The sequence below is a fragment of the Rhincodon typus genome, chromosome 6, assembly GCF_021869965.1.
Source record: "Rhincodon typus isolate 14 chromosome 6, sRhiTyp1.1, whole genome shotgun sequence".
Lineage (NCBI taxonomy): Eukaryota > Metazoa > Chordata > Chondrichthyes > Orectolobiformes > Rhincodontidae > Rhincodon > Rhincodon typus.
Genome location: NC_063337.1, coordinates 96469882 through 96496893, shown reverse-complemented (window position 1 = coordinate 96496893; position 27012 = coordinate 96469882). Strand labels below are relative to the sequence as shown.

The 27012-nt window shown below is 40.6% G+C and overlaps 1 protein-coding gene across 2 annotated transcripts in view; it reads left to right on the top strand.

Moving 5' to 3' along the window:
* LOC109913307 overlaps positions 1-25982 on the top strand; it is a 43524-nt gene extending 17542 nt beyond the window's left edge. Inside the window, exons 3-5 of one of the 2 annotated variants that reach the window (XM_048598231.1) lie at positions 7420-7525; positions 19988-20039; positions 25132-25982. In XM_048598231.1, coding sequence (XP_048454188.1) covers positions 7420-7525; positions 19988-20039; positions 25132-25203 — 230 coding nt within the window. In that variant the 3' untranslated portion in view covers positions 25204-25982. The remainder of the gene's footprint in view (positions 1-7419; positions 7526-19987; positions 20040-25131) is intronic. The other variant, XM_048598232.1, reaches the window with a different exon arrangement.
* Positions 25983-27012: the final 1030 nt, after the last annotated feature.

The following is a 27012-nucleotide window of genomic DNA, read 5'->3' as shown; positions in this document are numbered from 1 at the left end:
TTTCCATCACTTTCTGAAGCAGAGACTTCCAACATTACAAAACCATACCTCATCTATCTTCGAGAGTCATAAAGTCACACAGCATGGAAATAGATCCTTCAGCCCAACCATTATCCTAAACTAAACTAGTCTGACCTGCCTGCACTTGGCCCATATCCTCCCAAATATTTCCTATTCATATACTGATTTCAATGTCTTTTGAACATTGTAACTGTACTCACATCCACCACTTCCTTTGAAAGTTCATTCCACACGCAAATTACACGGTAAAAAAAATTGTCCTCATATCTTTATTAAATCTTTCCCCTCTCACCTTAAAAATATGGCCCCTAGTCTTGAAATCTCTACTCTAGGAAAAAGACACCTGCCATTCACCTTGTCTGTACCCCTCATGATTTTATAAACCTCTGTAAGGTCACCCCTCAACCTCCTATGCTCCAGTGAAACAAGTGCCTATTTATAGAAACAGAGCAACATAGAAGATAGGAGCAGGAGGAGGCCATTTGGCCCTTCAAGCCTGCTCTGCCATTCAACACAATCATGGCTGATCATCCAACTCAATAGCTTAATCCTGCTTTCTCCCTATAACCTTTGATCCCATTCGTCCCACGTGCTATTATAGTCGCCTCTTGAATACATTCAATGTTTTGGCATCAACTACTTCCTGTGGTAATGAATTCCACAGGCTCACCACTCTTTGGGTGAAGAAATGTCTCCTCATCTCCGTCCTAAATGGTCTACCCTGAATCCTCAGACTTGGTTCTGGACACACCCACCATCAGGAACATCCTCCCTGCATCTCCCCTGTGCAGTCCTGTTAGAATTTTATAAGTCTCTTTGAGATCCCCCCTCATTCGTCTGAACTCTAGCGAAAACAATCCCAATCTAGTCAAACAAAAACCAAAAGAACTGCGGGTGCTGTAAATCAGGAACAAAAACAGAAGTTGCTGGAAAAGCTCAGCAGGTCTGGCAGCATCTGTGCAGAGAAAATCAGAGTTAACGTTTTGGGTCCAGAGACCCTTCCTCAGAACTTCCTCCTCATACAACACCCTGTTCCTTCTAGGTATCAATCCAGTAAACCTACTTTCAGCAACATTTACATGCATCCAAACTGTACACAGTATTCAATATGAAGTTTCACTAATGTTCTGTATCACTGAACCATGATAAACTTACTTAAATGTTCAATTTTTCTCATAATAAAGGCAAGCATTCCCTTAACATTCCTGATTAGATGTTGAACCTGCATACCAACCTTTCAGTTTTGTTCCGTATCAGTAACTAAAATGATGACCCATTGAATAAGGTGTCAAATTGATTGATTTTTCTAACCCATCATTTGGCTGACTCTTCAAGCAGTTTCAGATTTCTGCCTCCAGTTTAGTAGTTGAAAGACCATTCCACTCTAAAAATTTAAAACATAAGAAAAGAAAAAGAGCAGGAGTAGGCCATCCAACCCCGCAAGCCTACTGCACCATTCTATATATCATGTTAGGCCTCAAGCGTCAACTCCCCTTGCATTTCCCTGCGTGGAAAGGCAGGTTGTTGGAGGGATACTGTTTACGGAGAGATATTAACAGGTTAAGTAAATGGGCAAAACGTTGGCAAAAGGAGCACAATGTGAGAAAATGCGAAGTTGTTCATTTTGGACGGGAGAACAACAGAACAGAATACAATTTAAATGGAGAAAAGCTGCAGGAAGTTTCAACACAAAGGGACTCGGGGGTACTTGTGCATGAAACACAGAAAGCTAGCACACAGGAACAACAGGTAATCAGGAAATCTAATGGAATGATGACCCTTATTTCAAGGAGGTTGGAGGGAAGTCTCACAGCTACGGTACAAGATGTTGGTGAGACCACATCTGGAGTTCTATGAACAGTTTTGGTCCTCATATTTAAAGACCTATATCACTGCATTGGAGACAGTTCAGAGAAAGTTCACTACGATGATCCCCAGTATGGAGAGATTGTCTTATGAACAAAGGCTAAACAGATTGGGACTCTACCCACTGGAGTTTAAAAGAATGAAAGGAGATTCTCATTGAAACATACAGGATTCTTAAGGGGCTTGACAGGGTAAATGTTGAGAGGATGTTTCCACTCATGGTAAAATCTAGGACCAGAGGGCATAGACTTTGAATAAAGGAACATTACTTTAAGACTGAGACGGAGAGGAATTTCTTCTCTCAGTGTAGTGAGTCTTTGGAACTTGTTGCCATAGAGAGCTGTGGGGGCAGAGTCCTTGTGTATAAGTAAGGCTGAGATAGATTCTTGATCAGGTGAAGAATCAAGGGTAACAGGAAAAGGGCAGGTAAAGGGGTGGGGTATGTCAGTTCAGCCATGATCCTATTGAAGGGCAGACCAGGCTCAAAGGGCTGAAGGAACTGTTACTATTTCTTATGGTCTTATGGTCCACTGGTTATTCTTTCCAACCTGAATCTCTGAATTCTGTGTGTTAGCCAATCCTCAATCCATCCTAATGCTTTGGCCCCAATACCATGAACTCCTATCCTGTGCAGGAGACTTTTATGTTACCTTATTTTGATATGTGCTTACCATAGCAGAGAAAGTTGAGACCCTTGGGTAATCTGAGCAGCAACATACACTATTGTTTTGTTTGGCCTGATCACCTTCTTCAGCTGTCACTTGCCCATCTGTCTGAGTGCTGAGCTGCCAAGCTCTCTTTGGGATACCACAATATCAGTTTATCACCTCCCACCTCTCTGAATTGCTCCATGTCTATATTAGCACATCAAGTTTGCCCGCTGGCCAATTAGCTTATTTGAACTTTTAAAAATAAGTCTACAAGAGTGAAGAGGTTGAATTCTAAGGTTGGGATCTAAAATTCATCCAGGCATTAGAGACCTCTCTTTGAAAATCTGGCACAACTTTATTTATGAAAATGTTAAAACCCAGGCCTGACTTTGGATTTCAGTGCATCGGATACCCAGGTGGCAGGACAGGTTAATAGAGTTGTTAAGAAGGCATATGATACACTTGACTTTATCAGTTGTGGCATTGATTATAACAGCAAGGAGATCATGTTGGAGCTGTAAAGAACTTTGGTTAGGCCACAGCTGGTGTATGGCGTGCTGTTTTAGCCACCACACTATTAGGAAGGATATGATTGCACTGGAGGGAATGCAATGGATATTCTATAAGACCATCAGATATAGAAGGAGAATTAGACCATTTGACCCATCTAATCTGCTTTGCCATTCGATCATGACTGATATATTTCTCCATGCCATTCTCCTGCCTTTTCCCTGTAACCCTTGATGCCCTTACTAATCAAGAACAAAACCATCTCTGGCTTCATTATATTCAAAGACTTACACCAGCGTGTTGCCTGGGATGGAACATTTCAGCTAAGAAGAGAGACTGGATAAGTTTGGGTTGTTTTCTTTAGAGCAGAGAAGGCTGAGGGGGAACCTGATTGAGGTGTATAAGATTATAAGCAGTGAATAGAAAGCAGCTGTTCACCTTCGTCAAAGAGTCAATAACAAAGAGACATAATTTTAAAGTGAAAGGCAGGAGGTGGGGCTGGATTTGAGGAAAATCCTTTTCATTCAGAGGGTGGTGGGGATCTCAAATGCACTGCTTGGGAAAGAAGTTGAGGCAGGAACCATCACAATCTTTGATAAGTGCAGGTAGTGTATTTTGGAAGTACAGACTCGATGGGCCAAAGGGACTCTTCCATTAATGTATGATTCTATGATCCTATACATAACTGATGGGTACCTGTGAACCTTTGTCTTTTCTTAGCTCCGCTCTCTTACGAATATACTGAACTACCCCACTCCTCTCTTTTTGCCTTTCTTTCCTAAACATTGAATAATTTTTAATCTTCTGTTCCCATTCTCAGCCAACCTGCAGCTGTGAATCCATAATGGCAATTAAATCACACCCTTTTACTTCTACCAGTATTCTAATCAGTTCAACTACTTTGTTGTAAATGTTGCATGCATTCAGATTGAATGCTTTTAATTCTGCCTTTTTAATACTATTTTGTAATTTGACCCTGATTGGTTCTCGGATTTGTTTTTGCTGCTTTCCATTTTCATTAACATCTTTCCTGTTTCCCATAACTTACTTTGTTCTTTCTGCATTCACTTCTGATAAATTAGGTTAAAGTCTCCACAACAGCATTAACAAATCACCCCTGTGGATTTTAGTTTCAAACTTGCAAACGTTTAATCATCTTTTCCATATAGTTCCTTGCTATTTTATGTCTAGGTTGATAGTGTGTTATCCTATAACACAGAGGAGTTAATTCAGCCCATTGTGTCTGTTCTTGTCCTTTGCAAGAATTTTCTGATTTGTTTTGCTTCCCTCTCCTTTGCTCTTATCTCATCATCTTTCTCCTTTTTCAATTATGTGTTCAATTCACTTTTAGCGTTACTAGTCAATCTTCATCTTTTCATACAGTGTATTCTCGATTGTAACCTAATTGCTACCTGCTATTTACTTGATTGATGATGACACCTGCTGTGGATGGTGAAGGGGGATTTGGAGGTGATTTTATATTACTATACTTAAAGTAGCATTCAGAAGTCCAACAGTGCCACACTGAGTATAATAACCAGCAGCTTGTCATTGGGTGCAGTTATAACACATCTGCTTGTGCATCTCACGCAAATCACTCAACTATAGATTTTCTCCAAGCAGAGAATGTCATTGCCATTGCAAAATTGTTGGATAACGTCGCGAATCTCAACACCCACCCCAACCCCAGATCTCTGAGCATTTTTTGTCCAGATGGGGTATAAGTGACCACTTACATGCAAAGTTCTCCTTCAGCTGGCCATTTAAATTATCAGCTCCCTCTGATTAAATCAGGGTTTGGAGTTCTTGGAGTTATGAACTGGGATTATAGAGATTAAATCAGGTAAAAGCATATCATTTCTCAATGCAAATCTTTTGGATAGCCAGGAGAGCTGAGGTGCTCCAATGGGTATGGTACTCTGGCACTTTGTGCGTGGATATCAGGCATCCTTTGGGTTCTGTGTCATGTGCCCTTTGGAACTTTTATCTGTAGAGAAGATTGTTCATAAAGAAAACACATGCAGCTCATGGACCTGTCCCAACTGTCAACATGTGTCAAGTAATATCAATAAATGCCAAATTGTGGTTTTATGAACAAATGTGATTTTCTTAATAGAGCATAACCATAAATATAGAACATTAAGTAACAGAATTATATTTTTCTCCTATGTATTTTATAATTGTGGAAACTCAGTGAGTAGTATGGTAGGTAAAGGGAGAAAGTGATATTTGGATGTTGATACCAAGTTGGCGTAGAGTATGTGGGGCCACGAGGATCGATTAAAGAAGCAAAACATGAGATAAAGGGTACTAAGGACCAGGGGGCATGGGTAAAGGGCATTATGTTGCATGGGGACTGTGTACGGAAGAGTGGTGTGGGTTAGAGGAATGTTTTACACTTTTCCCTTTTGGAGAGAATGAGGTACAGTTGGCATTACATTGTAATACAGATTTGTAAACAGCAATTTTACAAAGCATAAATTTGACAAAGGATGTGTTAAAATATGCAAGAAGTCCAAGTGTTCGACAAAACCCATAGTTCAACCTGATACTTTATTGCAGTATGTGAAGGCGAATCAACCAAGGAACAATGTCAAGGATATTTTCAAAATCCCATCTGTGACATGCAAGTGTGTAAATAAAGTCCAACAAGTATCTGCAATGTCACAGTTTACAGATACCAGTCAGAAAGTATAAGTTGGCAACTTGAGAAACAACATGGATACAATCCGAAAAATTGAAGCTTTTAGCTCCATCCAAGTGATATACCTCAAAAAGAATAGACAAATGCACAAAATGCCAAGACTGACATAGAGCAATTGCAAATGTACAATTTACACATCTAACACGAGTTGAACTCAGGAAACTGGCACAATGTGCTGCAGTCCACCCAAGTTAAGTAAACTGTTTATAATGATTTTGACACACTTGTATTGCCATTATCGATCTTAAATGTCGATTCAGCTCCTTGGGATGGACACCTGAAGCCTTTATATAGTTGAAACAGCAGGATTAACTATAATCTGTTCACCAACTTGCACAGATCTTTGTATTATTACAATTCATAATATAATGCATCTGGAGCACCAAAGATTCCAGACTGCAACATTAAGTATATCCAAAAATATCAACAATTGAGAGAACTTTTCCTTCCATGCAAGATTTCTTTTAAGCTATCTTGCAAGATTGACACTTGCTATTTTCGATGTCCCAGGACACAATTACATTCTGGTGACTGACTACTTCACAAAGAAAAATAACATTGCAATCCTCAGAAAACAAAACATGAGAATGACATGAACTTCCTTCAGCTCGTGACAGCAGCAAGAAAACATGGTTTTATTCTCAAATGTATAAAATGCTAAATCAATATGAGCCGAATCAATTTCTCTGATTCTATTTGTCAACCACCCTTTGTGCTTCACCCAACCAAACAAAAGAGAAGACATACAGAAAGTGCTACAAAGCAAAGATAGAGCATGTATAACAATGCCTCAGATTCTTTAATTTTGTTATCCACGTGTTCCATACTTTATGACCAAGGTATGTTCTTTTTGCGACCTTCTGCGCAAAAGCACATATTACTTACAGCAGGAAGTCCACTATCATATTAATCAACCTACCAAAAATGCTTTTTCGTTCTGCAAGAGTATTCTCCAATACTAAGATCAGTGAAAGCTTATCACATTGGAATTAGATGCATCCCGGAAAGGCCTCAGAATGTGTTTATCTCAGGAATTAGAATTACAATTATATTTATTGTCACATGTACTCAAGTACGGGAATACATAAGTACAGTGAAAAATGTACATTTGTTGTGCATTTCCAATGCCATCTTAGGTACAAAGATACTCAGGTCCAAAATCTTAGGTATAAATTAGAAAAATAAAGAAATAAAGGTAAAAGTTCAGCATTTCAGTCGTACAGTTCTAAAGCAGAGAGACTGCAATGGGCTTCACCTCGAAGCCTGGAATCCGCACTGGGTTTCCTTGAGTCTGAAAGTCCATGCTGGGCTTCCCCGAGGCTGGGAGTACATGTCTGTCGGCACTCAGTTCATATCATATTAGCTGTGGTATTTGACCCGAGAAACCATGTCAGGTACACCTTTGCGTCTGGTCCCAGGACACCTTTGGAGGAGGTATGGCACCCTTTGGAAATGCTTATGTGTCCAAAATGCACAAACTAACTTAGACTGCCAAAACCACCTTGTTCTGTCATGAAATGTAGGCTTCACTAGTAAGACTAGCATCTGTTGTCCGTCCTGGTCATGCAGTGTAACTCCTCTTGTTAAGGATCTCTGCACAGTAAGGTGCCACATTGCTTTTAATCTGTATTCATTTCATTTCTATTAATTGCTGTCTCTGTGCCCAAGTTTCAGATCGAACATATTGGACTTTGTATTCAATTCCTATACCCATAGGAATAATCTTAATCTCAGTGACTGGGTGCATTTGCTATAGAAGATGTTTTTATAATACGTAAGTATACTTGAAAATCTGGTCTATACACTTAAACAGTAATATATGATCATGTCAGTGAGCTTCAAGTGTACAGAAGGAATCACAGTGCCATCTCTCTTGTATGTTAATTGTAGAACAGCTCTTAGAAAAAGCCATATATCTTGGTTACCTTGGAAGCTACTTTTTAGTGGCAGCGTCAACATTTGATTGTTTTATCTTTATAGAGGGAATGTAGGTATAGATATCACCTGACCTAATCATAGGATAAAAAGCACAGAAAGAGTTGATTCAAACCATTGTGTGTTCAACCAAATCAAAGATCATGATGGACCCATCATAGAGTTATGACCACAAACAGCTCAGCCACAATCTTTTTGAATATTGTCACATACCCAGTAAGCTGAATGACCCATTCAGCTCCTATTTCGTATGATCAGTGTATCTTTGCCAGCTCTTTCCTGGAGCTATCCAATTAATCCCACTTCCCATCTCATTAATGTTGTTCCTTCAAGCACTTATCCAATTGTCTTTTGAATATTGTCTTTGAATCTCCTTCTTCCACCATTTTACTCAGCACATTTTGGTTTACAACATCTCATGGGAAATTATGCTTCCTTAAGTCACCTCTGGACCATTAACAATCACTTTAAATCTGCATTCTTTAGCTAGCAATGTCACTGGGAGCAGTAACTTACTATGACAGAATCATTCATGATTTTGAAAATCTCCACCTGCAGAGCAGATTAACTCTCAACCATTGATTCCCTCTAGTGAATTTCCTCACACACTCTCCAAGGTGTAACATCTTTTGAAAGCATGTTGCTCAGCAGTAAACATGTTTTGAGATCACCAAGTCATCCCTAACATTTCTACCTAATTCTACTAATACAAAATCCTCCCTCGAAATGTTTTAAAATTAACCATTTGAAACATGAAAATTATAACTTAATCAAGGCAGGTCTCGGGGAATATGTTCTCATTTTTCACTGAAGTAGAATTATTATCGGGTGCAAGTCTGAAGAGAAGATATGAAAACTCCAGTTAAGTGCTCATTCAGCTGGCTGCAGAGTGAGAGAAAGAAAAGGGATGAACCACAGTGGGCGGCAAAGTGGAATGAATTTTGAGGGGAGGGGAATTGACGGAGGGGTCAGTGTTAGTCTCGGATGTACAATACAGTCAAAGAATGAGAAGCCAGGGTTGTTTTTACATGCCCCCCTGAGGTAAATCATTCACTTTCTTACCAGCTTCTCCTAGTGAATAAATTCTATATGATATAGGTTAAATATCTATCACCATATCTCTAATAAATATCTTTAATGTATGTACATTTTGAAGTTTCTTGGTATTTTAACAAATGGTGCAACTCAAGAAATTGCATAATGAAATCAGAGTTGAACGTTTAACAACTATTCTGTCTGGTTACTAAAACCGTGCGTGTCCTTCCTTTCTTTAACACCTGTTAAAACAGCTTTACTAACATATATGTATTGATCTCATCCAGGGAACTGTAAGAGCTTTGAAATTCCAGGCAAATGTAAATTTTACATGGATTGAACAAAACAATGTTGCTTGTGTATGTGTGTGTGCATGGCTTGGTACATTCATTGGGGTTCCTGGCTTTTGCCACTTGCCATCTGGTTGACTGTGATGACAGTTTTTCAGTTCAATAAGCTTTTTATGAACTCCTGCTTATTCTCTCCTGATGACAATTTCTGACTTAACTGTGTGTAATTTACTTAACAACAGAACTCACAAATCAGCAACTCTGTGGAAGACATGAGCTCAGATTTTCTTGGTGTCATGGGCATTGCAAAATGGCGAGCAGGGCTTAGATCTAGGACATCTGCCCCTATTTCCGACAGAGCACAATTTTGCCAAGTTGGTTGTTTGGAGATAGGGTGGGTCTCACATGTGGGAAACCTGGACACTGCAGGGCCATTTTCAATCAGAGCTGTGTTCAATAGATCAAATTTTCACTGCAGTATGTGTCTAAAGCCACAGTTTGGAAGTTACGAACCTTCAGAGAGTTGTAACTGCACTTGAAAGGCGACTAAGGTCTATTAAGCTGTCAAGTGAGATTATTCAGATTCACAGCTCTTTAAAAATAATGCCTGCTATCCTGTGAAACAAACATCTGTTCTACTCACATGTAGGTTTTGTTGATACAAATCACAGGACTATTATTTTACAATTTTTAACGTTTGGCTACTCTTCACAACCCCTTACTATCTCAGTAGGCACTTATAAATTCACAGTTTCCAATTCTCATGTTCAGTTTCCATGTCCTTATGAATTAATTGCAGAAAACGAGTATGCACGCGCAGCAGGTAATAAGGGAGGCAAATGGAATTTTGGCACTTATTCACAAAGGTATAGAGTATAAAAGTAGGGAATGATGCTGCAACTGTACAGGGCAATAGTGAGACTGCACCTGGGGTTCTGCGTATTTTGAGGAGGGAAGTAGTTGCATTGGAGGCAGTTCAGAGGAGGTTCACTAGGTTAATTCCAAAGATGAGGAGTTTGTCTTATGAAGAGAGATTGAGCAATTTAGGCCTATACTATGCGGAGGTTAGAAGACTGAGAGGAGATTTAATTCAGGTATATACAGTCATAGAGATATACAACACAGAAACAGACCACTCAGTCCAACTCATTCATGCCAACCAGATACCCTATATAAATCTTGGCCCATTTGCCATCATTTGGCCATATCCCTCTAAACCCTTCCTATTCATGTACCCATCCAGATGCCTTTTAAATGTTGTATAGCATGAGATGCCAAAGTGAATTGACAATGTAGATGTAGAAAGAATGTCTCCTCGTGTCAAATAATCTGCAGCATGAGGTCATAATTTTAGGGTAAAGGGTAGTAGATTTAAAACAGAGATGAGGAGAAATTACTTCTCTCAAAGAGTCGTGAAACTTTAGAATTCATTATCCCAGAGTATGGTAGATGGTAAATTTAAGAAGGAGATAGACAGATTAGTAATGAGTAATGGATTGAAGGGTTATGAAGAACAGGCAGGAAAGTGGAGTTGAGACTGAGATGAGACCAGCTGTGACCATATTAATGGTGGAGCAGGCTTGAGTGGCTAAATTATCAACTCTTGCTTCTAGTTCTTATGTTTCATTGACAGCTCAGTGAATTTATTTAAGGATCAGCTGTCTTTGATGTGGGGTTATGAATGAAATTATTTGATTTAATAAGGTATTGAGTATTTGAGCTGATTTAAACATTTTTAATAGGATTTCATGAATTGGAGCATTTTTTTATGTGGTGAACGTTGGAACAGTTAATTAGACTTTGATCTTATTTCTTCGCAAATTAGCTTCTGAGGCCTACTCATGTGGGACACTGGGGGAATTGACATGGAGAGTTCGAGGCAAAAGTCGGTGGGTGGGTACATGAGTTGCTGTTAAGTTGACATCAGGGCTACCAAGGTCCATGAAGATCAGTAGGTTTCTTGTGTTGGCATAGAATATATAAGAGTTATTGGGTATAAATATCATCAATGGGTTGGCATAAATTGGTGCAGACTGGATATGGGGAGCAGGTGGTGTCATGGGTTTTGATGGGTAAGGTGTAGAGGATATAATGTTTAACAAAACAACTTGGATGGTGTTCCAAAGAACTGAGTAGAACATTTTAAGCAGCCCACCATGACAATCCACAGCACCAGTAGCAGTTCCAGTATGCAAGGTAGGAGGCCTGAATCCAACCCTCATTTACCCATTCCCTTCACAAACAAGGATCCCACCACACCAGCAAATTAGGATGGGCATAATAAGCTGAGAAATTTCTTGATTCCTACTATGGAGTAAAATCCCATGTCCTGCAATTTGCCACCAATCCTACTCCCAATATCTCAAAGCGTGATGGGTTTTCAGTCAAGCCAGAGAATGAAGTTAGATTTTATTAAAATGCATGACTGTCTTATCGTAAGAGCAGACAGGCAATGCTACAACGGGGAAATATTGCCTTTGTTGTAAAAGGAAATGCTTCACAGATACAGATACCTAACTGCTATTGCTATAACATCTTCAATTGGTTTAGTCGGCAGACACAATGTGGTTCAACAGGTGGTTGAATAACTTCTCAAAATCATTATAAAATAACACTTGAGAGTGGTTTCCTGTCTGTCATTGTATTTTGTAATTCTGTAAATCATTAAACATCTTAGCTGTGCCCTTTCAGTTTTCTGAGCTTTTTGGACAAATCTCCACTTAAGTAAGATCATGAAAAATGTCAAAACATTAAAATTTAAAGCATGTTAAGTCAACACAGTATGGAGCCACAGGAACACAGCAAGTCAAGCAGCATCAGAAGAGCAGGAACGATGATGTTTCAGGCTGGAAGAGAGTTCCAAACCCCCAGTACTCTTCACGTGTAGAAGTCTGTCTAACATCTCTCCTGAATGGGCAGGCCCTATTTCTTAGACTATGCCCCATATTTCTAAGCTTTTCAACCACAGGAAATAGTTCATCTTTATCTACCCTATCTTTACCTTTCAATATCCTGATTGCCTCAATTAAATCACCCCTTAGCCTTTTAAATTCTAGAGATAAATGGCCTAATTTGTCTAATCTCTCCTCATTATTTAATCCTATTTGGTCCTAATGAATATCTGTGTTATTAGTAATTATTCACAACTGACTTAACATGCTTAGAGATAGCAAGAACTGCAGATGCTGGAGTCAGAGATCACATAGCATGGAGCTGGAGGAACACAGCAGGCCAGGCAGCATCAGAGGAGCAGGAATGTTGACATTTCAGCTCAGGACGCCTCTTCAGAAATGGGGAGGGGGAAGGGAGCTGGGAAATAAATAGAGATAGGAGAGATGGAGCTGGGGAAGGTAGATGGGATGGTGATAGGTGAGTACAGGTAGGGAGTGGTGGGGATTGGTCAATGGAATGGGTGGGGCAGGCAGGTGGGACAAAAGATGGACAGGTTGTGTTAGGTCAAGGAGGTGGGGATGAGAGGGAGGGTTCAACATAGGATGAGGCCGGGGGTGGGGAGATTTTAAAACTGGTGAATTCCATGTTTAGGCCATTGGGCTGTAGGCTCCCGAGGCAGAATATAAGGTGCTGCTCCTCCTGTTTGCAGGTGGCGTCATTGTGACACTGATGGAGGCCCAGGATGGACATGTCACCCAGGGAGTGGGAGGGGGAGTTAAAATGGTTGGCGACTGGAAGATGTTGTCGTTTGTCGCGAACAGAGTGCAGATGTTCTACAAAACGGTCTCCAAATCTCTGCTTGGTCTCACCAATGTAGAGGAGGCCACATCGGGAGCAGCGGATACAGTAGATCAAGTTGGCGGATGTACAGGTGAACCCGTGTCTGATATGAAAGGTTTGTTTTGGGCCTTGAATGGACGTGAGGGGGAAGGCGTTGGAACAGGTGACACTTCCTGTGGTTGGAGGGAAAGGTGCCGGGTGTGGTGGAGTTAGTGGGGAGTGTGGAGCGGACGAGGGAATCACGGAGAGACCGGTCCCTAAGAAAGGCAGATGGGGTAGGGAGGGAAATATCTCTTTGGTTGTGGGGTTGGATTGTAGGTGGCGGAGAATAATACATTGGATGAGGATGTTGATGGGGTGATATGTGAGGACATGGGGGATTCTGTCTTTATTTTTTGGGGGGGAGGGGGTGTGAGGGCAGAAGTGCAGGAAATGCAAGAGATACGGTTGAGGGCATTTTTGATCACTGGAGAGGGGGGAAGTTACGGTCCTTGAAGTAGGAGTCCTTCTGGGATGTTGGAGAGTGGAACACTCCAAGTTGGGAGCAGATGTGGGTGGAGGTGGAGGAATTGGGAGTATGGGATCGCATTCTTGCAGGAGGGTGGGTGAGAGGAGGTGTAGTCCAGGTAGCTGTGGGAGTCGGCGGGCTTGAAATAGATGTCAGTTTCGAGGCGGTCATGAGAAATGGAGACAGAGAGGTCCAGAAAGGAGAGGAAGGTATCGGAGATGGTGCAGGTGAACTTGAGGTTGGGGTGAAAGGCGTTAGTAAAGTCAATGAACTGTTTATCATTTTTGCCCAGCCTTTGCAAAAACAAAGCACAGAGGACAAAAGCAAGGAAATAATTATGGACTTAAAAAAAGTCTATAGGTCTAAATCCACCTCAAATGGAGTGCTGTGACAAAATCTGAGCATGGTACATAAAAAAGAATGTGAAGGCTTTAGTAAAGCTGCAGAAACCACTACCAAGAATGATTCCAGGAAAGAGTGATGTTGGTTATGTGAAGAAGCTGAGATTGTTCATCTCAGAGACGGGGCAGTTCAGATAAGGTTAGTTAGAGATGTTCAAAATCCTGAGGCACTTATAGAGAGTTAAATGGCAAAACACTAGGCAGAAGTTTATAATCTCCTGTATGATGTGAACTATGGTTAGAAATGTGGGAGAATTGCATGAGGTCTGCCAAGGCCATTTTTGTTATTGGCAGCACAAAATTGCATTTTCCAACAGGGTTCTGGGTGGTGAGATGAGATTGTTGCTAGCGAGTCAGCAAAATGCCTATTATAGAGATTATTGCTTACTATTATGGTCAATAACACCCAATATCACCTCATTGAAATGAAGGCTTCTACTTGTAGCTAGGGATGGATAGAAACTACACATCAACAATTCTCGACATGAAAGTCAGAGCGGGTGCCTGGTGACTCCAGCTCACTCTCACTCCTCAGCACCAACTTCACAGGACATACTCCAGGGCAGTGACCGCATGTACATCATGTCCACCGACCTTAACATTCGAAAGTTGTCAATCTCTCCACAATCTCATGCCACAACTCTGCCCACTTACAGTATGCTCCTGTACTTCAAGGCTGTATATATGAGCACACATTCTCTCGTCGCACATGGGCATCACTGACTGAGCCTGCATATAATGTCATTTCCTAGTTGCCCTTGAAAAGGAAATGGTGAGCTGCCTTCTTAAATTACTACAGTCCATTTAGTGTAGGTGCATGGGCAACGTTATTAAGGTGGGATTTCTAGGATGCTGACACAGTGATACTAAAGGAATGGTGATATATTTCTAAGTCAGGATGATGAGTGGTTTGGAGGGAAAGTTGCAGGTGGTGGTCTTTTTATGTGCCTGCTGCCCTTGTCCTTCTGAACCGTTCATGGGTTTGGAAAGATCTTGGCTCTATAATTTCAATATTGACTGCAGGGTACTTTGCATTCAAGGACAATCACCTGGCTCACTGATCAGGCCAGGCTGCATCTCAGGGCTCCACACATGTTCTCCTAGATCTCATGCTCATTATGCCTACTTTGATGCTCTCGTTGTCTCTGCCTTACCCCACTTTGCTGCTTGGCGCAAACATAAACAGAGCCAACTTGTCATGGCTATCGGCAGTCATCACTCCAGTGGTGGAAATACAGTTGTACATCACTGTACTTCTTCAGTGTTATACCTGCACTGTGTGCTAGCAGCTGACGCAGCAGACACACTGCATGTACTTCAACCAAATGTCCATATTTCAAAGAGGAGTAGTGCTCAGTCATGTCAAAGTAGGCACCTTTCAGTCAGGAGGTCCAACCATTGTAAATCAAAAGCAGCCCCCAAGATTGGTTCAAGGACTTGCTGATGTTCAGGCAGCCATCTGGGGCAGTGGGAAAAAACACACCAAACGCAACCCTCATCCTGATGGCCACCTTTGTGTGTGGCTGCATCAACCTGCGCGTAGACCCTCAGTACGCAAACACCAAGTGCCACTACTTACCAAGCTTCTACCTATCTCCGGTGTTGCGAAGGATGATGCTGGCCAGGAGGAAAGTGAGAGGGAGTGGTTCTAACTAACTTGTACTTACTGAGCAACGATGGGCTGAATGCCCTTTGTCTGTGCTGTAATCATACTCACACCGTGATTCAATCTTACGTGTGGGTGTCACTGTCATCAACATCCTTCCATATGCAGAGGGTGATAAACATGCAGCAGGATTGTTGGGTATTAGATCATTTCCTGTGAAGCACTCTGGTGGTGGCTGGAACGACCAACCCATGAGAAGTGTCATATGTGAAGTGATTATCAAATATCACTGTGTCTTGTTGTTTTCATTGTTACGTGATTGCAGTCACTGACTGTCATGGTGGCCCATTGGCTCACAGGTAGTACTGTCTTTTCCCTCTACCGTTTGCTATTGTTTCTCAGCACTTTCATATCATGCTTACAGACATCACTGAAGAGGAGCATTGGGTGAGCTACCAATCCTCCAGTTACTTCATCATGCAGAAAACATTTGGAAGTCTCCTGCAGAGGTGTTGTAGCCAGAAAAGTCACCACTGCCTAATGAGCTCTAGCATACTTAAGATTTTGTTTTGTGACTTTATTCATAAAAATATCTTTATATACACACATAGTCACTGAAGCAGTTTGGTTCTGTACAGTAGCAGATGAAAAACAAACATTGGAGCTTGACTTTATTCAACAAAAAAGTATCTCTTACTTGTATAAGACTATATTTACAGATATTTGAGGCACAGAGGTGGGGCGGGGTGGTGGGGGAGTCTGATAACTGAATAGACCCCAATTTAACTTCAACAGAAAAACTTTAGATGGTGTTCTTTCCTCACTGCACCTTGGTGGCAGTTGACCTAAGACTGAGGGCGTCCCTCAGCACATAGTCCTGGACCTTGGAATATGCCAGTCTGCAACACTCCATCGAGGTCAACTCTTTGCTCTGGAAAACCAACAAGTTTCAGGCAGACCCAAGAGCGTCTCTCACCGAGCTGATGGTCATCCAGGCCCACTCGATGTTTGTTTTGGCGTGCGTCCGGCAAAACAGACTGTAGAGCAGAGTCCTGCATCACAGAGCTGCTCAGGATGAACCTCGACAAAAACTATTGCATCTCTCTCCAGGCGTCCTTTGCAAAGGCACAGTCCGGAAGGAGATACATGACAGTCTCAAACCCCTGCAGCTGGCTCAAGGGCAAAGTGCGGAGGCACAGAGAGACCAGGCGTGCATGAAGGAACTGACAGGCAGTGCCCTTCTCACCACCAGCCAAGCAATGAGGAACTCTGCCAAATGTCTTTGACATCTGCTCAGTGAGTAACCCAACAGGATCCACCCTGTACTTTTCCCGCAGTTTCTCAAAGATGCTACGCGCTGACCACTTCCTGACGGACTGGTTGTCAAAGGTGTTTCTCTTTGCAAATTTCTTCACAAAGGACAGGTGATATGGAACAGTCCAACCAAGGAGCGTACCATGGCACCGTGTATTGGCACTTGGTGTTTGTGAACCGAGTGGCCCATCTTAGACCTCCAGATGAAGTGGAAGACGGCTCAGGTGACTGCAACAGCACAGTTTCGGGGAATGGGCCAGACCTGTGCCATGTATAAAACAGAGAGAGTACTTCACATCTAATGACTAGGTTTTTACCCACATTGGAGAGGGAGTGGTGCTCCCAAAACCTGAGGTTTTGCTTTACCTTGGTGATACGGTCCTCCCAAGATTTTGCACATGCCCCAGCTCCTCTGAATCATATTCCCAGCTCCTTCAGGTAATCTGTCCTAACAGTGAAGGGGATGAAGGATCGGTCAGCCCATTTCCAAAAGAACATGGCCTCATTCTTGCCTCAGTTTACCTTTGCTCCCGAGGCCAGTTCAAACTGGTCGCAGATGCCACTGAGTCTGCACACTGACAGCGCACTGAGCAGAATTCAGTAACGTCATCCATGTACAGGGAGGCTTTGACCTGCAGGCCTCCATTGCCTGTAATAGTTACCCCATCTCTCAGGCTCACATTCTTCCTGATAGACTCAGCAAAACGCTGTATACAGCACACAAACAAGACAGGGGAGAGTGGGCAGCCTATGCCTGACTCCAGATCTGATTGGGAAGCTTTCGCTACCCAATAGTTGAGACTACACTGACGATGTTGGTGTAGGGCAGTCGGATCCAATTTTGGATTCCCTCCCTAAAGCCCATTTTGGAGAGCACGTCCCACATGTAGGTGTACGATATCCTGTCAAAGGTCCTCTCGTGGTCCAGGCTGATGAGCCAGGTATCCACATCCCTGCCTTGCATGTAGGCAATTGTATCCCTGAGGAGCACGAGGCTCTCAGAGATCGTCCTGCCTGGTACAGCACAGGTTTGGTCAGGGTGAGTCACTGATCTCAGAGCAGACCTGACCCAGTGGGCAGTGGCCTTAGTCAGGGTTTTGTAATCAGCATTCAGCAGTGAAATTTGTTGCCAATTTCTTATTTCCTCCCTGTTCCTCCTTCTGCTTGTAGATGAGGACGATGATACCTTTCCTCATTGAATTTACACATGGTACCTGCCAGAAGCACACTGTTATACATCTCCAGCAGGTCCTGACCAATCAAATCCCACAGAGCTGAATACAACTCCAAGAGCCACTTCCAAGAGTTTTATTGTTTTCCAAGGACTCAAGGGACTTGGTCAGCTCATCCAGAGATAACGGGTGGTCCAGCCTCTCCCGTCTGCTGTCATCTAAGACCTCCATGATAGAGGACAGGAATGACTGAGAGGCCACGCTGTCTATGGGCTTCCTGTCTACAATCTGGCATAAAACGATTTGCTGATCCTCATGATGTCAGACTGAGATGATGTTACTGATCAATCTTCTTCCTTCAGGGTGCTGAGCACAGGGCTCTCCTTGTGCACCTTCTGGAAGAAGAAACACAACTGGAATCAGGACATGGCATCTGCTTTGCTATTAGCCCCTCCGGATCATCCATCCACATTGATGATGCAGATGAAGCCTCCGCCCAGAGTGACCAGCTTGCACATCGCCAGCAGTAGTGGGAGCTGCTACACTATTTACCACCGGGGTGTACACTTAATTAGTCTCAGGGGAGCGTTTCTGTACATAACATCTGCCTTTTGGAGGTTTGTTGCATTCACAAGATGCAGAGAATGCACTATCAACAATGAAGCTGACATTTTTGAGCCTCCTTTCTTAGTACCTGAGAGTTGTCTATGTTCATAGAGATGCAGCAAGGAGCTGCACTCTGCTCTTATACAACAGTATCTTGGTTCTCAGAGTCAACGTAGCATTAGTCAAGCATGCTTCATGGGTTGCTCAGAAGTGTTAGCTGCTTTCCCTATGCGTATATCGGGTTCTGCTTCAAAAAAGAAACTGTCACCATGAGCACAAGACAGTACACTTTGCTTACTGCCGCAAAGACTTATTATTGATTGTGGTCAAAAACAAAGATTTGACAGTCTATCACATACAGTTTTCTTGATGCTTCTAATTAGACAAAACAAGTTCTCTTCAGAGAAGAAAACACAGTTTCTGAGTGAGCATACAAGAGGTATCAACAGTGTAGAGGAGTTATTTGATCACAACAAGCTGCGTTTCCGCTAGTTAATTCAATACAGTTTTTTATTAAAAATTAGAAAGATTGTGAATGCTGGAAATCTAAAATAAAATCTGAAACTGGCACATTGCTCTTTCTAAACATTACACCACCAGGTAATTGGTGACAGTTGCATTACTCATTTCTTTGCTCCCTATTTTGCCAGACAAGGGTCTGGATTGTTGTGCTTACTCGGAGATTTTTGTTGCCAGGGTCTAGAACAGAATGCAACTCTTTTTCAGTAGATGTCAGGAACAGTGACAGATTGGCACAACGGCTTAATAAGGAGATCATTTCCAGGCTGCCATCCAATTAAACATGGTGGTCCACCCTGGGAGTTGCTGACCCAATCAGAGAGCGGGCACTCAGTAGCCTGAGCATTGTCACTGCTAGAGTCAGCTATTGTTCTCTCACCAGCCATGACAGCACCTAAATAACAGGGCAGTCTTGAAATGAGATAAGTTTGGCTGAAGGAAGCTGGTGCCCGCAGATGAGCCCCAGTGAATTGAGCTTGGAGTGGGACATCAGTCTTTTGTAATCAAAGAAGGACCAACCAGTAACCCACCAGAGTTTTTGTCATGCAGACCCTCCCAATTTGAGCAAAATGCCCATGGAGGTGGGAAGGAGCTAACGATCATCTAAATATCTCAATCAACATTCCAGCAGTCTGGAGTTTGTGAGTAGGTCCAGGGACAGTTTCTCTAATGGGCATTAATTAGATGCCAGATTCACTCATCATTGTTTCCACATCACAGTGGTATGAAAGGGAAATGTTTCTCTGGGGACATATGATGAGATCTGATAGCCAGTTGAACTGGCAATATTCATGTCATACCTGATTATTCAAAGAGCTTCACTTTATGAATTATATTAAGATTTATAGACAAATGCCCCTTTGTTTGGTGGAAACAAGAATTTGTTGTCCCTTTATTGTGACCCAGGTGCTGAAGTGAAATGAGGATCTGTTATCTGTTCGGGGGTATGCTGGGATGTATTTCTATTCTGTTGTAGATAACTAGACTGAGAAATGGATCAATAGATATAAGCAAGAACAGACACATATGTACCGTACATTTAGTCTTGATGTTTTTCTATGTTACAAATGATGATTAAGTGAGTTAATGCATATTTTCCACATCATTTCAAAATACAGGAACCGGGAGGAGCTCACTGTTCAGAATGGGTCTTCAAACGGAAATTCACTGGTAATGCCTGGCTGGCTATGTATGCAGTCATTCTGTCTATTCATTGTTACAATTTGTACGGAAACAAAATTTCCCAAAAATTAGATGATGATAACTAATAAAAAAAACCCAAATCTGAAAGAAAGGAGATTTGTGAAATGACATAGTAGTCCCACTGAACCGATTCTCATCACGGAAGGTTGCCAAAGATTGGGACCATGGGACTGAAGTGGGTTCAGAAATTTAGGAGTAGCTGCTTCAAATAGTGAAATATGGGCCAAAATGCTCACAGTCCTCATAAATGTGACACTCATCACACCATGCAGCAGAAGTTATAGATGACCTGAGAGTCCAAGAACTGATTCAAGAATCAATTGGATACATCTGTTCTATGCAACATAGAGTTGTAGAGTCATACAGCATGGAAACAGATGCTTTGGACCAGCTCATGTGCACTGACCAGGTATCCTAAACTGAACTAGTCCCATTTGCCTGCACTTGGCCCATATCCCTCTAAACCTTTCCTATTCATGTACCCACCCAGATACCTTTTAAATGTTATAAGTTACCCAACTCCAACACCTCCACCACCTCCTCTGGCAGCTTGTTCCTTTTACACACCACCCTCTTTTTGAAAACACTGTCCCTCAGGGCCATTTTAAATCTTTGGTTTAAGGTTAAAGGGGAAAGATTTAAAAGGGACCTAAGGTGGGACCTCCCCGCCTCAGTCAAAAAGCGAGATGATCTGGATGGACAATTAGAGAACAGAAGGGGAGAGTGTAAAGGACAAATATATGCATGGAGTCTCACTGTGATTCAATGCAATTTTATCCCCTCAGTCACTCTGTAATTTTCAATCAATTTCATGTGTTCCATCCTTCCTTCATATATTTGTCTTTCTAAATCACAAACTGGTTCACATTAACAATGACGGAATAAGAGAAAAGGGTCTGGTCTTTGAGCAAACTCACTTTCAGCCTCATTATTATCACCTTGCTATTAAAACAAAGAATGTTAAATTGAACAAAGATTTGAGAATCTTTCAAATTTCGACCTTTATGTACCTTATTTTGTAAAAACATATGTTTTTCACGGTGGTCACTCACAAAATCAAATAGAGAGGGTCCTGAATCTATGAGCTTATTTACGTATCTTCAATTTAAAGTAAGAATATGAGATTTGATTAGTGCCATTGCACATATGGAGGATATGTTGACCCTCAAAGCAAAAGTAACAGCAGATCATGAGTTTAGATTCATTATGAACATGAAAAGTTTCATGATACTGTTATAAAATCAACAGAAAATTCTGATTAATGTTCCTCCCTCAAGTAACATCACGAGATATGTATAATCTGCCCTACTGAAAGTGAAATAATGTGGGGTAAAACAGGCAGACCATATTAAAAGGACCTCCAAAGTCTCCCTTAACTAAATCATAGATTTCTATGAAACAGCTCAATCAGCCACTGAAGAAGGAAGCAAGGAAAACCAGTCTGTGATAAAGTCCTGCATAGGGGCTGGTTTGAACAGAAATTTATATTTATACAAAACCTGATTATTAAGATAAGCATTTCATGTTGATGTGGTCATTCTGTGATCCATTGCTCCCAGAGGCACGTGGTATTGACAGAAAAGGTATTACAGCCACAAAACCCTATTAGAAGCTCTGTGCTTGGATTTTCCCCAAGATACACTGCTTCCTATGAGTGCCATCCTCTGTTGAGAGATTGCAGGTTGAGCCCTTCAATGAATAATTTTCATTTGTATTGTTTCTTAGGGCACATTTGCCTAAGTTAAAGGTACTTTATAAATGCACATTCTTTTTATACACTGTGTCCACGTGGCCCAGTAAAATGCAATGAGAAAAAGCTATTAGTGTGTTTTTGCTATTACTGTATTAAAGGAAAGCTGTTAACAGTGACTTTAAGAGAACTCATTTTTAAAGTGGAAACTTCAAGACATATATCAGTGCTATAGCAGATGATCAAGAGAATGTAGGTCAAAATATCTTCCATCACCCTCCCCAACACAGTTTTGAACAATTAACCTTTAACAAATCATCCTTAGCACTTACTAGAATCAATGATTTCTTATCCAAAACCTAACTTCTCTGACAATATGCTGTCCCTCAATGCAGCATTGTTTTGACAGCTTAAAATAGTGATGAACTGAAATTGAATTCAATGTAATAACTCTATTGCTCTGAGGCAAGTCTAACACAAATGGAGCTGAGCCATTTCCATTTTTTTAAATCTTATGCACAGCAGCGCTCCTTTTTCATCCTTTTCAGATTCTGCTAGTGTTTCAGTATATAATTAAATAAAGAAAATTAAATTATTTTGCTTCAGTCCATTGCCAGAAGGAAGTAAATGTACCATGAATAGAAAACTTGGAATTATTCAATACATACAAACATGTCATGAAGGTTTGCTGAATTCAGTCTGCAAACAGATGAAGATCAATGCTGCAATTTCTTTCCAACATTTTCTCAGCATATCTATTTTTAAAAGTGAGCTTTATCAAAAATCGCAATATTTTCCTCAAGATGTTAATATGAGGATAATTTGTGGTGCTTGATTTTCCTTTGGCTTATTTTCAATTTGATCGTTCTCAACAATAATGTCATCAAAATAGTTTGAAACTTTGAGAACTTTTAATCACAAAAGAATCTGAATCATACAGCAGACAAGATGATCATTCAACTTGGGTATGCTTCAACTGACTCTTTGAAGGAGTTATCAGTTTCATCCTATCCTATTCTTAAAACTATTCTGTTTTTCAAATATATATTCAGCTTGCTTTCTGATTCCAACATCCTTGAATGTAATCCATTTCAGACTAGAATAACACTACATTTCAATAATTCTCCTCAAAAGCTGTCGTTATTTTATTTCTATTGCATCTATTATATAATATCAATAATAGCAAACTGGCCTCTGAGTTAGAAGGTTATTGATGTTATTTGTTATCAGAGATTCTAATATTCCATTTTTTGTTTTTATAATTATTCAATTTTCTTTTGAAATAATTTACAGACAACCAAAACAATAACTTTTCACATGAAATTCCATGTTCTAACAACCCTCTATGCATAGGACCATTTTAAAAATTTCTTTTTAGTTCTTTATTTATCCTAGTTGGTGCTTACTCATTACTATCTCATCAATAGAAATAAATATTTTTTGAATAATTATCAATAATATTGAGAATATCCATCATCTGCTACCCTAATCTTCTCCCCTTAATGAGACAGCTTTAACTTCTTATCTATTTCCTTGACTGTAAGTTACTTATCTTAGAATATAGCCCTGCACCATTTCGATTGGTTTTGTGCCTATCCACTTATATAGTATCCAATATCATACACACTTTTCCAGCTGCAACCTAGCAGTCTTGTTCAAGTTAAGCATTACTGTCATGCTTTTAAAGAATTAAACCTCTGGATTCAAACCAAGGGTGTTGTCTGCTTTTGTTTATGACATATTTTCTCAAACTGCTGCTATAATAATCCATGCTTCTGCTGTTTACTCTGTTATTCTGTTTACTCAGCTAAGTGTACAGCATACAAGGTATCTTTCATTTACTTATCCTTACGTCCAAGGTATATCACTGTACATTCAGATGGCTGTCTGCGAGACCATTTACCATCTCTAACATTCTACGTTACAATCTGTTAATCCTCTTAGTTTGGAGTTATTGTCAAATTTTCACTCTTGTGCCTGGTCAAGGCTGGGATAATACTAGGAGCAATTCTGTGTTCACCAGGTTTAGAGAGTGTGAAATCACAGCCATCGGATCATCAGTAAAATGAAAGCAGGAAGGATTTATGCCATCATTGTCAAATAGCCAAGTGACACTTCCAGGGACTTCCTCAATGCCTTTTCCACTCCACCATTAGAATCTTTAGTGAATGGTCCTTTTACATTACATTGGCTTTAGCCTGCGCCTTCACAAAACTTTTAGCAAGAAAATGGGAGATAACCCATGAAAATTCCCAATATTTAAACCTGCACTTATTTACTCAATATGGGACGTAAATGTGTGAACTATTTTCATGTATCCAGAATTAACAACAGGATTATTCCTATGATTTTCAATGCACTCAATTTCTCAGAATAACAACAAACAGTTTAAACCTTCTCCATTACAAAAGGAAGATGGATCCTGGGAAACTGACCCAGACTTCCGCACGTACAATTGCAGAACAACTGGTACCAGGTCGTTCTCTACTGCATCACCAGGTTACCACAAAGAATTTTAAGAGTGCAGGAAATGGCAAGAGGGTGTTGTGACCCCTCTCCCTGTATGCACTTGGACCTTGTGAAAGTTGTGCCGCAGAAGGTCTGATGCTGGAAGAAAGTCTGCAAGTATCTGTAACTATCTAAAAGTTGTTGTTAACACCTAATCCTACTCATGAAAAAGAGAAATTATTTATAAATATCCTTAAGGACTTCACAGCCAATAAATTACTTTTGAAACAAAGTCACTATTTTTGAACCAGTTTGCACTTGCAAAGACCTCACAAACAGGAATAAAATGAATCACCTGTTAAATTGTTTTTTAAATTGTTGAGATACATTTTGGACACACACAAGGAGCATTCTGTTATTCTTCACTCAATAGTGTCTCAGCCCCTACTCATACACCTAAGGCTCCCATCAACTATATTCCAGCTTAAGAAGGCATTTCTGAAGAAGGGTCAGCTTTCCTGCTCCTGTGATGCTGCTTGGCCTGATGTGTTCATCCAGCTCTACGCTGTGTTATCTCAAATGTTTGTTGCTGCTGTTTTAACATACTGCCTGTTGTACAACTGTACAAAAATATAACTGACTATTTAATTTCCTTCCACTCCTATTTAATCAACACTAAAGTTCTCTCAATACAAAACATCAAAAAGATTCTGTAGCTAGTGCTTGCTAGTTACTTCTCCACCTCTTCCAGTCATTTAGATGAGTTAACTATGAGAGTTAGCCAAGGTTCGTCCAGGTGCAGAGCCAGTCATGATTACACACCTCTAGCTCTATGCACAGAAATGTGATCAGGAGTTGAATTATGTTACTTTAGATTGTACTTTGCTGTCTGAAACTAACTGTCTGTTCTGTATCCTCAAGGTACCAAATGAAGTAGTTTCTGGATCTGAATATTATGAAAGAATCAACTCAGTTTATAATATGTTAAAATAAAAGACTTTGGGCTATTTTGCATGCTCAAACACTTTCCCTGCAATAATGTTATTGAACTGTAAACATTTAGCAAATGGCATGGTCTTTATGATAATGGCATAAAAGTGTACTTGTATTTTTGCCAGTGATTCATGCGGGTGTTAACAGTGCAGTGAACAAGAACTCAGGGATAGTTATAGGCTTTGAATCAGAATTAAGACTCAAGGTTTTATTAAGAATCATACATAATATGGAATTTGGATCATTGAAACACTGTATGAGAATGACAATCACTTTCCCAATATTGACTGATTCAAACTTCTGTCTTGGCTCTCTACTTATAATCAAGCAGACTCTTATCAGGGGAGGAAAGTTCAGTCAGCTTCCCATTTCTGATCACTGTTACAATGAGGTTAGGCTGAAACATGTGGGTTTCAGGTGAAGAGAGGAATATGCTTAGTCATGATGCCTTCTATAGTTAAGTAGCTGCAGTACTCCATATCTAGACATGAAACAAGGATGATTCAGGAAACTACCTAAAGACTACGAGTCAAGGTTCACACCAAGCTATGCAGCAACCTGAAAGTTCCTGCCAAGGTTGAGAAGTCAGCACCATCAATTTACCACAACCAGATGTCTGTGCAAAATGAACAACAGTAAGAAGAGAGAAAAGTTCTCCAGAAATTTGAGCACAAGTCTTAACCTTCAACTTTCTCAGAAGTAATTTAAAAGGCTTGTGTTGTGAATCAAATCACCTAAAATAAGATGCACATGAAAAAATAAATTAAAAAAGCACTGCCTCGCTGCCTTCTTGAATTTCACTCTTGCATTAATAATGGTTTACAGGAAGAAGGGATGGAATATCAGGTATTTTAGCAGTTCCCTTTACTACCAGCTACTATAACTTTATAACTTTATTTACAGTCCTTACTAAGTTTCATGGGGCCTTTGTTTGTCATTTCATTTTGTTTTATTCAACAACAAGGTTAAGGACTATCTCTTCAAAACCCATTGGGCTGTGACCCTGGTATCAGTGTTTGGAAGCAATGGAAGATCTTCAACACTAATCCTGTTGAGAATGCAAAGTCAAGGAGGAGACATCAGCTGATTACTGAGTACCTGTATGAATAGAGGACACAGCTAGACACATCAGAACATCAAGCCCACAAATTATGATTTTCAGTTCAGGACAAAAGATACATTGGCACTTAATAGTCTAACTTTTCCTGAGTAACTATTTACTTAATTTTGTTGACTCCTACCAAAGATTCCAATTTACGCGGATACTTTTAGAGGGTTCCAGGTGTAGTGGAATTTCCCAGCAGAAAATACAATTTCCTGGGCAATTCTTTCAGTGCGTACTCTGATGGAGATTTCACAGAGTCCCGTGAACAACTCTTACCTTCACTAGAAATAACAGCTGCCTGTCCAACAGAAAATCTGAGTCTTGATTTCTAATAAAGAGCAGGTAAACCACAGCATACATTAAACTGTTGGGTTTAGTTCCAAAAAAAAATCACATAATAAACTCTTCTTAATCCAGACAAGGTCCAAGTAGTTCAAAATTTTCAAGTAATTTTCAGACAGTCCTTTTAAGATCAATATGGATTCTAACTAGAACCAGAACATCATGCATTTACAAAATAGAGGTGCTGAACTACGTGCCTGAATTCCTAAGGCAAAAATCTAAAACTGAAGCCACAGAAATGATAATAGTGGCCTTGTGGACCCTTTTTCATTCATATAGTTTGGGTCCTCTATATTTTGTAGACAATATCCATAAACAGTACCTACTTAACCTGAGATAACAAGGTGTAGAGCTGGATGAAC